The 13308-nt window shown below is 44.6% G+C and overlaps 1 protein-coding gene across 2 annotated transcripts; it reads left to right on the forward strand.

Moving 5' to 3' along the window:
- Positions 1-2509: 2509 nt before the first annotated feature.
- On the forward strand, positions 2510-8977 carry TCF21 (transcription factor 21). 2 transcript variants are annotated; one of them, XM_073022485.1, is made up of 3 exons: positions 2510-3245; positions 5128-5225; positions 6563-8977. In XM_073022485.1, exons 1-2 carry the CDS (start codon positions 2796-2798, stop codon positions 5215-5217), a joined length of 540 nt encoding a protein of 179 aa, XP_072878586.1. In that variant the 5' UTR covers positions 2510-2795; the 3' UTR covers positions 5218-5225; positions 6563-8977. The 2 variants fall into 2 exon arrangements, with proteins under 2 accessions (XP_072878586.1, XP_008005170.1); XM_008006979.3 differs by lacking the exon at positions 6563-8977 and having other exon boundaries at positions 5128-5672.
- Positions 8978-13308: the final 4331 nt, after the last annotated feature.

Below are 13308 nucleotides of genomic sequence, written 5' to 3' on the forward strand. Positions count from 1 at the left end.
CACAGCTTAAGTTACAGCTTAACTGATTTGCTCAGTAGAGTCCAACAAGAAGTCATTTGCCCACCCATTTTTCCCTAAGTATTTATTAGCAGGGATAGACACAAAATTTTAAAAGAAAAAAGTATTTTTCATATGAATATTCTTTCTCCAAGACTTCAAATCAAGATACATAAGCAACAGCATTCTTCAAATCTTACTCCCAAACTGGAAGCCATCTTTCACAGAATTTTAGAAACACTCCAAAATGTATTATCAGACCACTAGCCTTTCTCAGCCTAAACGTCTCACTGCAAGATAAATGGACATGCGACTTAATTATTTCTTATATGGCTATAAAGAAAAATAATTGCTAAGCATAAAAACCAGCCTATGACATGAGGCTAGTTTTACCTGCTTCCAGAAATTGGTACTTTTAAGTTTCCAACATTGAAAAATATACAGACAACAGAAATCTTTTCAGTGGTACATATTACTATGATTGTTATCCCCCCAGACAGGCTGAGCAGTCCATTAACTAAGGTGTAACAGAGAACCAGAGCCAAAAAGAACAAAAAATAAATGGCTCCAACAAGAAAAATCACAGCTTAATAGCCTGGTATGTAGTAAGGCCATAGTTTGGATTTTTATAATAATTATCACATTCCGGAGCCCAAATTAATTATTTGTAGTTATTTTGCAGATATCTTAGTAGCTACGCGCACACACACACATTTCACAAAGTATTGGCCAATGCCCATTTTCACAGAGCTCTTTACTCTAAAAATAACTTTAACTTTCATGTTTTACCAAGACTGAGAGAAGGGAGAGCAAATCACAGGAAACTAGTTGGGGAATTAGTAAAGAAAATTTTAACAGGCCTGCTGGGTGTTCTCTTACTGCTGTCTTGAACCTCAGATGAAATGATTATACTTTCTGTGTTGTAGTACTGGGTCATTTGTACGTGAAGACAAAGGCAACTTCAACTTGATATTTCTGTCATCCCTGCTGTGGGAAGAGTCCTTTCCTGGTTTATAACATCAATCATTCTCACAATAAATCTTAGGGTGGATATGGTCATTTAAATCTCCACCTGCACAAACAACAGAAAATAAGAGAGCTCATAAATCTTTACACTGGTGATTAACAAATTTTGGATCCTCAGCGAAGATATTATGGAAGAGGGGTCACTAATTCATTAATAAAGACTGATTTGCTGACAACCTGTTTAGTTTACAGCATAGGGGGAAAGCAAACAAGACCCTGCTAGCAAAACAAAACGTTAGAGGTTAGTGAATTCCCAGCTGAGCCTAGGATTAGAGATATGATATCTTGATGTAGGAGAAGCCTTCAGACCCTAAGACAACCACTCAGAAACCACTCTCACATTTTGCTCCAGCCCAACTTCAATGCCTATCTGCAAGGGAAGAAAACCTGGCAAAGAAATTGTAAGAGAGATTTACACCTTCAGTTTCCCTGGTTTCATTGCATCAATTTCATCCAGTCCCTAGGTTCTGGTTCCCTGTGATTTTCTACCTACTTCCCAGGACACTTTCTTATTCTCTAGGAAAGATGGCTCGAGCCGGGGTTAAAGATGGAAAAGAACCTTTCTCAAAAGGATAATCTTGCTTTGTGTTTTGTAGTGTCAGCTTCATGTGAGGAACACTGGCACCAAAGAGGCTGGAAGAGGACAAAAACAGCAGCATTGAAAGGGATGGTGCATCACAAAAAGTGCCAGGCAAGGTGATGTCTGAGAGCAACTAAGACTCTCAAGGCAATATTAAATGCATTTCTAGAAAAAAAAGAGGAGAAAGTTTCCACTTATTAGAAAAAGATGATCAACTAACATAATATTTTCCACACACTCATACTGCCCTATCTCATTCTCTACCCACTCCCACTAAGCTGTGTGTGTTGGGTTTGAGTGTGCAAATCAAGTACGTTTGTGTACACATAGGCAGTCCTTTGATGTCTTGAAAATGATCAGGTGTAGGTGAAATTTTTTATACTTACTTTTCCATCACCATAAAGATTCTAGGAAGCACTTGTCCTCATTTATCCCGGGGAAGGTGGAAGGAGATCTTGGTAAAGCCTTGGAGTCTTATGAGGTGTTGGCAGGATGCAGCTGATACTCCCTGTATTTTAACTCGTGTTTTCTTGGGAGGAGAGAGGGCATGGAGTGCTTGTGAGATTCGTAGGTGGAAGGCCCAGAAAGAACCAAAGGATCTAGTCGTTTTTCTAAAGTTCTCAGTAACAACCAGCTGTGATGTCTTAAGAGGGAAAGGCCTTTTAGAGATGGACAGGACATGATTCTCCCCGGCCGGCCACAGTTGGGAGAAGGTGGCTGGTAAGTACATGATGCGGTTGAGTTGATTTACATTACAAGTTGCAAATTAGGGTCTGTGCAATGAGTTTTCCTCCGGTTGTGAAAGGGGTCTAAGCGCTTTGCTGGGGCCTGGCAGGCCCCTCCCCTGGGCTCCAAAGATCCGCCCCTCTATTCCCCAGATAAATTCCTAGTGTCCACCAAATTCCTCAGCGCTCGCTCACACTCCTCTACGGCCACGACTCTGGGAGTGGGGAAACAGAGAGCCGGTTCCTCTGCTGCAGAAGTCCTCTAGGTTCCTTCTCACAACTCTGCGAAGGGGAAAGGGTTGTGAAACCCAACCAGACCCCAACTCCAGCTCCCAACAGGAGGTGGCTGTGCCACACTCGGGAGACCCCTTGCTTTCAGGGTCTCTCTCTCTCTGCCTCTCTCTCTCTCTCTCTCTTTTTTTCTCTCTCTCCCTCTCTCCCTCTCTCCCTCGTCCACTCCCCCAAACATGTCCACCGGCTCCCTCAGCGATGTGGAGGACCTTCAAGAGGTGGAGATGTTGGAATGTGACGGGCTGAAAATGGATTCGAACAAGGAATTTGTGACTTCCAACGAGAGCACCGAGGAGAGCTCCAACTGTGAGAATGGGTCTCCCCAGAAGGGCCGCGGCGGCCTGGGCAAGAGGAGGAAGGCGCCCACCAAGAAGAGCCCCCTGAGCGGGGTCAGCCAGGAGGGGAAGCAGGTCCAGCGCAACGCCGCCAACGCGCGAGAGCGGGCCCGCATGCGAGTGCTGAGCAAGGCCTTCTCGAGACTCAAGACCACCCTGCCCTGGGTGCCCCCGGACACCAAGCTCTCCAAGCTGGACACGCTCAGGCTGGCGTCCAGCTACATCGCCCACTTGAGGCAGATCCTGGCTAACGACAAATACGAGAACGGGTACATTCACCCGGTCAACCTGGTGAGTGCCCTGGGGGCTGCAGCTGCAGTCCAGGCGCGCCCGCAGTCCCGCCAGCGGTGGGCGCGAGTGCGCGCGGGGCTGGGAGTGGGATTGCGGGCGTGACGGTGACTTATACACCTCGGCCACCGCGGGCCTAGAGCCTCCCGGGACCAGAGGCGGGCGGTCTAGACATGGCCCTCGCTCTCTGCCCTATCAGCCCCCGGAGCGGGAGTGATTTATGCAAGGGTTTGACGTGGCAGCCCAATTAAAGGTTTGCAAGTGTATTGAGCTGGCACAGAGGAGGGATCCCCCGAGCCCACTCCATCGCCATCCTCCCTGGGGTAGAGTGGCTGCTGCGGAACTGAGAACACTGACAAGACCTCACGCCGGGGAGGCATTTTATTAATCCTTTTTTCTTCTTTTAGCTGAGGGTAGATTTTGATTTTCCTTTCCTTGTAAATAAAAACACCCACCTCCGTTTCTTTCACAAGCATATTTAGGACCATTAGATAAGGACACATCTATGCCCCCCTAAATTGTCAATGTAAGCCCCCAACCACTTAAACGTTCTGTGCTTCTCCTATAAGTGGATTAGTATTTTTAAATCCTAGAAGTTCCAGTAATTATCAGCAAAATCAGTAAATCCTCACTAGTATGAGTTTAATAAATATTAAAACAGGTCACTCTCATTCAAGATTTAAGAAAAGTTACCTTTTATCTTAAAAAGTAATGCCCATTGAGCCTAACTTTTTTAATACAAAAAAAAAAACAAACTGATAATCATTCAGTCTACTTTTTTCTCAAATGCATTTTACTGTTTAAGAAATACATTTTGATTTTTTTATTTGATTTTATTTTAAAACGTCTAGAATCTAAAGAAAAACATTAAGAACAACTTACTAGGACCTCTGTTTGTATATGATAAGAATGAGAGATTTTTCCTCTTAAAAGGCAAGTCTTATCAGCCAGCACTGGAGCAGTAGTGAGAGAGATCTGAATTGTCTTCTCACCGAATTGGTTTCTGGAACTGAGGGAGAAGAAGGTGCAAAACCACATTTTGCCATGAAAAATAGTTTTCCCTCCAACTGAAAGTTTGGGGTTTTTTAAACAAAAAAAAATGAGTAAATAGCTTTTTAATATCTTCACCTAAAATGAAAATGTTGCCTCGAATATTTACAATTGTTACTCTCTTCATCTTTAAATAAGAAACTTAAATGAACTTTATTATAAAACAGCCCGGAGAAAAGAAGAGAAAGCATGCTTTCTCAGTCCAGCACGAAGACGATCTTAAATTAAAAGTCAATGTAGTTTTTTTAGCTTTTTTCTTTTTTCCCTTAAGAGGTGGTGATTAATTTAGAAGTTGTAGTCAAAGCCGGTGTTTGCTATGGAAGAAACGAAAGTCGGGGCTAGGGAAATAGATGGCGATGAAAGACGATGAAAGCGACAGGGCCCTGAAACCCGACCACCGCCTCAGAAGAGAGGCCAGGAGGGAGCTTCGCCCCCAACTCGGTGCCCAGCAGGCACAAGGTCCTTCTGGGCTTCCCCGCTCAGGCTGCCAGAGCGTCTGCTTCGAGGCAGTGCCACAGCACCACCCACTCTCGGCTTGCCCAGGGCTTCCTGCATTGGGTCTCACAAGGAACCCAGTATGACCCCTTTTGGCTCTCGTTCTAAAAGACCACCATCAGCACCACCACCACCTCGAGCTGTGACTTGGCGCCAAGGCAGTTTTTTGCTTTATGCAGCCGCGGGGTGCGCTAGGACCGGGAGTAAATTGCAGAGATAATCGCTCTCTCCAGCGCACTGCCTGCCCCCACCGCCCCCACTCCTTTCATCTCTGGCCCGGAGCCCACCCCACCCCCTCCGCCACGGCTACTTACCTCCTCCACCCTCTTCTTTCCCGCAGACGTGGCCCTTCTTGGTGGCCGGGAAACCCGAGAGTGACCTGAAAGAAGTGGTGACCGCGAGCCGCTTATGTGGAACCACCGCGTCCTGACCTTGGAGGTGCGAGTCTGGGAAAGGCGCGCTCCCGGGGGGAGCGGACCCCGGGAAGTCGACCCCTGCCCTCCGTGCTCTCTGTCTCTGCTTCCCCCTCGCAATGCTCCTCTCTCTGTCCCACCCCGCGAGAACACTTTACAACGACGAGGAGATTCGTTTCCAAACCAGAGGAGATCAATTGTACTTGCAAAGATTCCCATCTATTTAACTTTATTAACTTCTACCGTGAATGACTCTGCAAGCCTTGCTGGTCCAAGTGCAATATGTAATTATAAATGTATAAATAGATAAGAGCCTATCAATGTATCTTTTGTACAATATGTTGTAAAATGTAGATCATAGGATAGCTGACTTTGACAGTCACATTTATAAAGTAATTCACTTAAAGATATATATTTTTTTCAAACAAGTTTTGCTACTTTTGAAAATAAATCTTTCTTTATATTGCTAAAAGCTCTGACATTTTGTGTGATTTTTTAAAATATTTGGAATAGAAAAGTGGGAAACTATGGGGAAGCTTGATAATGAAAATGATTCTTTTAAACATCAATCTAAATTCTAGAGATAGAAGAAAATTGCATATGAGTTTCATAATGAAGATGCAGATTACGTTTTTTACTGAAACCTTAGAAATATGTCGGTTACTTTTAAGGACAATAGAAATTATGTAACTGTAAACAAAGAATGGGCAGTATTAAAGTTATCCACAGTTACACAGTTCAAGAGTAAAAACGCACCAGAAAAAGGAAATCCAGCTTTCATGGATTCCACAGTATGACTGCTGACACGGGCGAGAAAGTAAACTCCACCTTTCGTCACCTTCCAGGTGTGGGTATGGCTGCAAACTAGTGAAGAAATAATAGAAGCTATGGAAGATGTAAATTCCATAACCCTTAGGGTGTGTTTCAGGATTTTCAGAGTTCTGCAGCATACATTATCTACATTTCTTATTAATAATCCATTAATTAATTCTAACAAACCTGCATGCCTGCCTTTTGGTTGCGGTTAGCCGGCACGTTTAGCTCCCACCACGACTTCCGGCGGACTGGGTTTTAATTTAAACATTTTCCAGGCTACGGAACAGCTCCTAGGGGAAGATTAAGTTGAGATAAACAGAGAAGCAAGGCAGAGGAGCCTGGGACCCGGCTTTCTCACTGCCCCAGAGCAGCCCGCGGCGGCCGATGCGCCAGATGCCACCGGGGCTGTTTAATGTTCGGGGTTATGACCGCAGTGTTTACAAGACGTCTTCGGTTATTTATACTGTTATTCCTCGCAGAGAGCCTTGAAACTTCCGCTTCATTTGCTCTTTCTTTTCGATTTTTTACCCTTTTTTCTCGGCTTAGTTTGGTACCTGGAGCGAGAGTTTCTCCGCCCTTCCACCAACCCCACAGGCCGCTTCTCGCTCCTCGGGTGGAGCCCTCTGCCTGGCCATAGAGGAGGGATCCCGCTAGGCTGGTCCCGACTGGAGAAGCTGCTCTGCCAGGTGTGCTCTCTGTCAGTTATAGTGACCTCATTACCAAGGGGTGGCGACCACATTACCAAGCGCAATTCCTCATTCTCCAAGGGCTGAGAACTTCGTGACTTCATCCGCCTGTCTATTTGCACATGGAGCACATCTCAAGATATCAGGATATCCTTCCATCACCCCACCACTGCCACCCCAACTTGACTTTCAAGAACAAATGTCAAGCTCTGGCCAGAGTCCCCTTCCTCAAATTCATGTGTTCTGTCCTTTCTACCAGAGGGATAGAGTCCATGCCTCAATCTATCCAGAGTTCAAATCAAAGAGTCCCCAGTGTGATTCAATTGTTTGCCTTTCACGTTTCGCAAGTTTTCCAATCTCCCACTCACGTTTTTACAAAACAAATGCGCTAAATTCTGTGGATTCCAGGCAGGCCGTCCATAGAGAAATAACTTTTTCTTGCTCATTCCTCATTCCCTTGCAATGCCAATCTACACATGGATTTTTAGGAAGTCTTCATGGCTGTCTATAGTTCCCTATCAATAATTTGAAGCCTTTGCTTTAGGCAGGGGGCATGTGGCTATGAATAGGGAACACATAGATTTGACCCTGGTTCTGCATCCAGCTAGCTGTTTCTTGAAAGAGCCTGGATCCTCAGTTTTCCCATCTCTGCAAGCAGGGATAAAGGTGATGAGAATGATAATAATCATTATATGCAGATCTTCTCCTTTCATCTTACAGAGCCTAAGTGGGGCTCAAATGAGATTATATCTGTAAAATCCCTTGGTAAAGGAAAGATTTCATGAAAATGTCAGTTACTTTTACTAAGTGTAGGGTAGTGAACTATCTGTGCCTAGATCCAAACTGAAAGTGTCTCAGGCAGGAAGCTCCAAGGGGTGTATGTTTATAGCATCCAGTCAATGATCTTTTTTTTTTTTCCATGAACGAAAATACCTCTTTTTGGTATCTATTGACTCTTTCTCTCTCTCTGTCTCTCTCTCACCTTGCACCTCTCCCCAATGTTCTCTAAATTTGTCCAGAACTTTCTTTTTCCTAGAAATCCAGAGAGCAAAGTCAGGGCCTGGCACCTGCAGGTAGGTTGGCACTGGTGTCTGATGATGAGGCTGCCCAGTCCCATCAGGAGCCTCAGCCAAGGAGGGGCCTGGGCACACTCAGGTCCCCATGGTTGCCCATTGAATGGAGTGAGGATCAAGGTGGGAATGACTGGGTGGTGCCTGCCACTAGCCCAGGAACATGACAACGTGGCCACACCACACATGCCTCCAACATTCACCCACAGTCTAACCATCTCTTCTTCTCAGTGGGCCCTTCTCCCATTCCAGATCATCAGCACACCCACACCCACCATAGGTCTCTCTCCTCTGGTCTTCCCAGAAGGGTAAAACTCCCAGCCTACCCTGCTCCAGATCCAGCCCAGGTAGTTGGTGTGTCTTAATTTGAATAGGGGGTGAGTAGCTTTACAGAAAGAATGGGGAACTCCCCTGGCCTCAAGCCAGTATAGTTTGGAAGTTGGGAGTGGGGGTGCTAAGGGTGGGGAGTATCCTGCCTATGACCTCTAGGTTATGAAAACTATCTTAGAAGGTGCTTTTAGAAAGAACCAGGAGAACAACCAAAGCATCTTACAGACGCCTGAACGGAGAATGAAGTGTTTCAAGTAAGTGAGTCTGCAAGTTCTCAGAAGCAGACAGATATCCAATCTGGACTGTAGCCAGGGAAGTCCTCTCTCTCTCTCTCTCTCTCTCTCTCTCTCTCTCTCTCTCTCTCTCTCTCACATTGCTTGTATGACTTTACAAGCAACTCAGGATCCTTCTAGCAGGCTTTCCCACTGTCAAACAGAGACTTCATTCTAAAAAGAAAGTGATAAACAGAGCTCCAGCTCTGCTGCCTCTATATGTTTACTGACTAGTGGAAAACACTGACCAAGGAGACTTTTAAGCCAGTGGTTCTTCAGAATCACCTAGACACCTCCACCCTCCAGAGATTCTGAGTCCAGGAGACTGAAGTGGGGCCCCAGGTGATGCCAATGCTGCTGGTCCCAGGACCACATTTTAACAATCAATGTTTTCAGATTTCTCATGAGGAACACTACTTAATGCAGTGGGAAAGAATATTTCAGAGGGAAATTTTTTCTTAAAGAAGCTGCATATTCTGGACTTCAATTTAGTTTAATTTTCTATTCACTCCAGGATGGCATGCAGTGGATTCTTAATTCTTAAATGCCATTCAGTCTGGACTTCAAATCACTTGTCTTCAGAAAATAAAAGATTTGTTCCACTCGGGTGTGTGGACGTGGATGCGCTCATCTTGTGTTCTCAGACAGATTTCAGTCGTTAGATGATGTTTTTAAGTCCTGAGTGGATTAAAGCCAGACTTCTGTTGGCTGCGTTGCGACCTCTAAGGGAGAGAGAAATCTGGGCGCCCTGGAGTCACGTCCCCTGCAGAAGAGTCCCTTTGTCCATTCTCAGGCCAGAAAAAATCTCCCCATCACTCCAGTGCGAGTGGCTGACTTTGCTCTGGTCCGGCACTGAATACGTCGGGAAGTCGGCCTGGAGTTCGGGTTGCAGGGAAGCCAGGGCTGGGGGCAAGGGAGCAGGAGTGCTTGGGGAGCTCGCGGCCAGCGGGAAGTTGAGCGCAAAGGCGGAGGAGCGAAGCAGCCTCTGAAGCTTCCCAGCCTGGGAGAAGAGTTTTTGGAAGTAGGCGAGACGGGGACAGAGTTCTGAGTCCCAGCCCGAACAGCCTCCTTTCCGTCCCTTTCCGGGTGCAATCTCCGGGCCAGCGGGCTGATGTCTCGCAGCAGATCCGCTAGCTCAGGGATGAGGCGCAGGGCAGGTTCTGGGTTACATCCGCACACCGCGGGGAACCCAGGTGCGAGCGGAGCACAGCTGTCCTGCCAGCATCCTTTCTTAGCTTTGCATCCTTCGCTCCAAATGCTGGCTCTGCCATTGGAAACTCGCTGGTTGCCAACAGCATTCTTCAGAGTCCGCCGGGTTTCCTCCAGTCGTCTGAGAGGAACACGCCTTTGATCTTTGGGTCTGGGCATTCTGCGCGGGCTCACCCTCCTCCCAGTTCACTGAAAGATTAACCACCTCCAGGGACTATTTAAGAGCCCCTCCCAGGACCGAACGGGGAGAAAGGGTGGGAAAGGGAGGAGAGAGTATCCGTTTAGAACGCCCCAGAGTGATGAGAACAGACTTCTCAAAAACAAAGTCAGGCGGTCTTTTGTACCCAGCACTCAGTGTAGTGCCTGAAACCTCAATAAATGTTGAATCGTGAATGAATCATTAACTCTTTGAGGCTCTAAGATAGATAAGATAGAGAGTAGTGGGGCAGAATGGCAATGGGGCTGTTGTGGTTAAATTGAACTTGAACTTGAACCTCTTACCTTGAAATCTGGGTGCACATTTGAGAAAAGAATAAAGCAAGTAGGTATGATGGGACTGGGTGAAATCAGGTGGCGATGGATTGTTGGCAGCACTCAAGAAATATGCTCTCCCGTTTTCCAGTAAAATATATTACTAAATGTTAATTTACATGGCCCGTAGGCTAGAATCTTTAGTTTAAAAGGTTCTTTAATAATGAAAATGATTTGAGGCACTAAGTAGTTCACACGATCTTATTTTAAAACTAATCCAGTTGGTGATGAGGAAGTAACGTATTGCTTTTCACAGATGTAGACTCTGGTATAGTGGAAAGAGCTTTTGACTGAGTCCTTGGACAAGATACTAGACCTTTCAGGACCTTGGTTCTTCCATCTCTAAAATTAGTATAATAATGACTACTTTTTTGAGCTAATGTGTAATTGGACAATGCCTGGAGCATAATAGACACTAATTAATATTGGTCCCCCAGCTTCTTCTGGTCACTAAGTTACAAAAGTGCCTGAAAGGACGATATGCATTTACCCTAGTTAGCTACACAATAGTAAACAATCATTGAATTCTTATAATCCAATAGCATCAAATCACCTTGAGTGTGATTAAAACAGATTATCATTCAGATCTCTTCTTTCTTTAGTGAGATCTCACCACCTTATCTGCTGTTGGTCCTGCCCTTATTTCTGTATTTCAGCACATATCAACTTAGTGATAATAGGTAATTGTTATTTTCTTTCATTTCTGTTTTTCTCTATCTCTTCTGGCTCCATGAAAGCAAGAACCACGTCTGTTTGGTTCCCTTAGTTTTCTCAGCACCTACCACAGTCTCAGGTACACAGCAAGTGCTCAAAAAGGAATGCACAAAGCTTAGTGATAAGCTTCTTAGAGATACCTGTGTCTGCTGAGTGAGGTTATGTTGCACTTCGAGGACCATAGACTGGCTTAAATATATTGTCTAATTTTAATTTCAGAATTTGGTTATACACCATAATACTTAAACATTTAACAGACACTCCGTAGTAAAAATAAATCTATACTGGAAAAAACACGATCAATCTTGTTGAAGGGGGATTAATATGAAACATTGGTCTACGCGACATCAAACATGGATTCTTTTTTTCACAATAAATCTCAGACAAGGGTCCATAATAAGCACTGTGTCCTTCAAAACAATGTGTCTTCCACCAGCATTCTGACCATTGCTGAGAAACAGTCACCTCTAAAGTTTTCTGCTTGGTTCTTGGGATCATTTACTAATTAATCTCATCTAGCATCATTCATCTTCTGTAGTTTATGTGAATGCCACCATCTTCTGCTGCCCTCAAATCTCTTAAGTTTAGGCATCCGTCTCCCACTCAGTAGATTCTTCCCCTACCATTTTTTGCTTTTCTTTTCTTTTTTTTTCTTTTCTTTTTTTTTTTTTTTTTTTTTTTTTTTTTTTTTTTTTTTTGACAGAGTCTTTCTCTGTCACCCAGGCTGGAAAGCAGTGATGCAATCTTGGCTCACCGCAACCTCCACCTCCTAGGTTCAATCAATTCCCCTGCCTCAGCCTCCCAAGTAGCTGGGACTACAGGTGCACATCACCACACCCAGCTAATTTTTGTATTTTTTTAGTGAAGATGAGGTTTCATTATGTTGGCCAGACTAGTCTCAAACTACTGACCTCAGGTGATCCGCCCATCTTGACCTCCCAAAGTGCTGGGATTACAGGCAGGAGCCACTACACCCGGCTCTCTTTTTTTTTCTTTTTTCTTTTTTTTTTTTTTTTTTTTTTTTTTTTTGAGACCAAGTTTCACTCTTGTTGCCCAGGCTGGAGTGCAATGATGAGATCTCGGCTCACTGCAACCTCCGCCTCCTGGGTTCAAGCGATTCTTCTGCCTCAGCCTCCCAAGTAGCTGGGATTATAGGCGTCCACCACCACGCCCAGCTCATTTTTGTATTTTTAGTAGAAACGGGGTTTCACCACGTTGGCCAGGTTGGTCTCAAACTCCTGACCTCAGGTGATCCACCCTCCTCAACCTCCCAAAGTGCTGGGGTTACAGGTGTGAGCCACCGTACCCAGCCTTTTTTTTTTTTTCTTTTTTCTTTTTTTTTTAAACAATCATACTTATCCTCCCTAAAAGAAAAACTCTCCTTTTCTATACAGTCACAACACTTCCGACACCAAATGTGTGGAGTTTTCTCCCATACAAATGGATTCTCCAATTCTCTATGGACACCAACTAGGAGTCCTACAATTCCATTCTGATGCTAACTCCTCGCTAATTTGCTATAACAGCTCACAAACACTTATTTACAGTTACTAGTTTATTATAAAGGATATTACAAAGGACACGGATGAACTAGTTTATTATTTACAGTTACTAGTTTATTATAAAGAATATTGCAAAGGATACAAATGAATAGCCAGATGAAGAGGTATATAGAGCAAGGTTTGAAAGGGTCCTCATCATGAGATCTTCTGTTCCCATGGGGGCAGAGTGTCCCACCTTCCCAGTAAGAGGATGTGTTCAACAACCCAAAAGGTCTCTGAGCCTTGTTGCTTAGGGGTTTTGTGGAGATCCCACTACATAGTCACGATTGATTAAACAATTGGCCATTAGGGATTGAACTCAAATTTCCAGTCCCTTTTGCCTCTCTGGAGATGAAGTGGGGCTGAAAATGCCAACCCTCCAATCACAAGGCTTGTTCCTCGGGCAACCAACCCCTATGCTGTAGCTGTCTATGGACCATGCAGTGATTCCAGCCACCAACCATCTCATTGGCATGCAAAAAAAAAAAAAAAAAAAAAAAATTCTTATCACTCAGGAGATTCCAAAGGTCTTAGAAGCTCTTGTGCCAAGAACCAGGATAGAGACCAAATCTATATTTTACATTATATCACCAAATAATATTCTCCAACAAGGAATAAAAGAAATCTAAGACATCTCTAAATCCAGGAGAATTTTTAAAAACTAACTGGGTCATATAGTTACAAGGAATAAAAATCCATACAAACTGGCTCAAATAAAAAGGGGAATGAGGTATTGTAAAGATAGTCCAGGGAATCTGGCTGACATCTCCTGGCAGAAAATAAATTGTAACTGGGAATTAGGGAATATCTCCTGGGAAACTGAAAAGTTAGGAGGGAAACTCTCTCCTCTCTGAGCTGGAGCTCTCTGGGCCCTTGCCTCTGTTTTCGCTGCCAGTCTTCTGCATTTTGTCCTCTGCAACCTAATTTTCTGTGCTGGCT

Source organism: Chlorocebus sabaeus, chromosome 13 (genome assembly GCF_047675955.1).
Source record: "Chlorocebus sabaeus isolate Y175 chromosome 13, mChlSab1.0.hap1, whole genome shotgun sequence".
Classification (NCBI taxonomy): Eukaryota; Metazoa; Chordata; class Mammalia; order Primates; family Cercopithecidae; genus Chlorocebus; species Chlorocebus sabaeus.

Excerpts from the sequence above, each read along its gene's own strand:
- TCF21 (XM_073022485.1), top strand. The coding sequence starts at position 2,796 with ATGTCCACCGGCTCCCTCAGCGATGTGGAGGACCTTCAAGAGGTGGAG. Across the intron at positions 3,246-5,127 it reads ACATTCACCCGGTCAACCTG|ACGTGGCCCTTCTTGGTGGC; the intron begins GTGAGTGCCCTG and ends TCTTTCCCGCAG.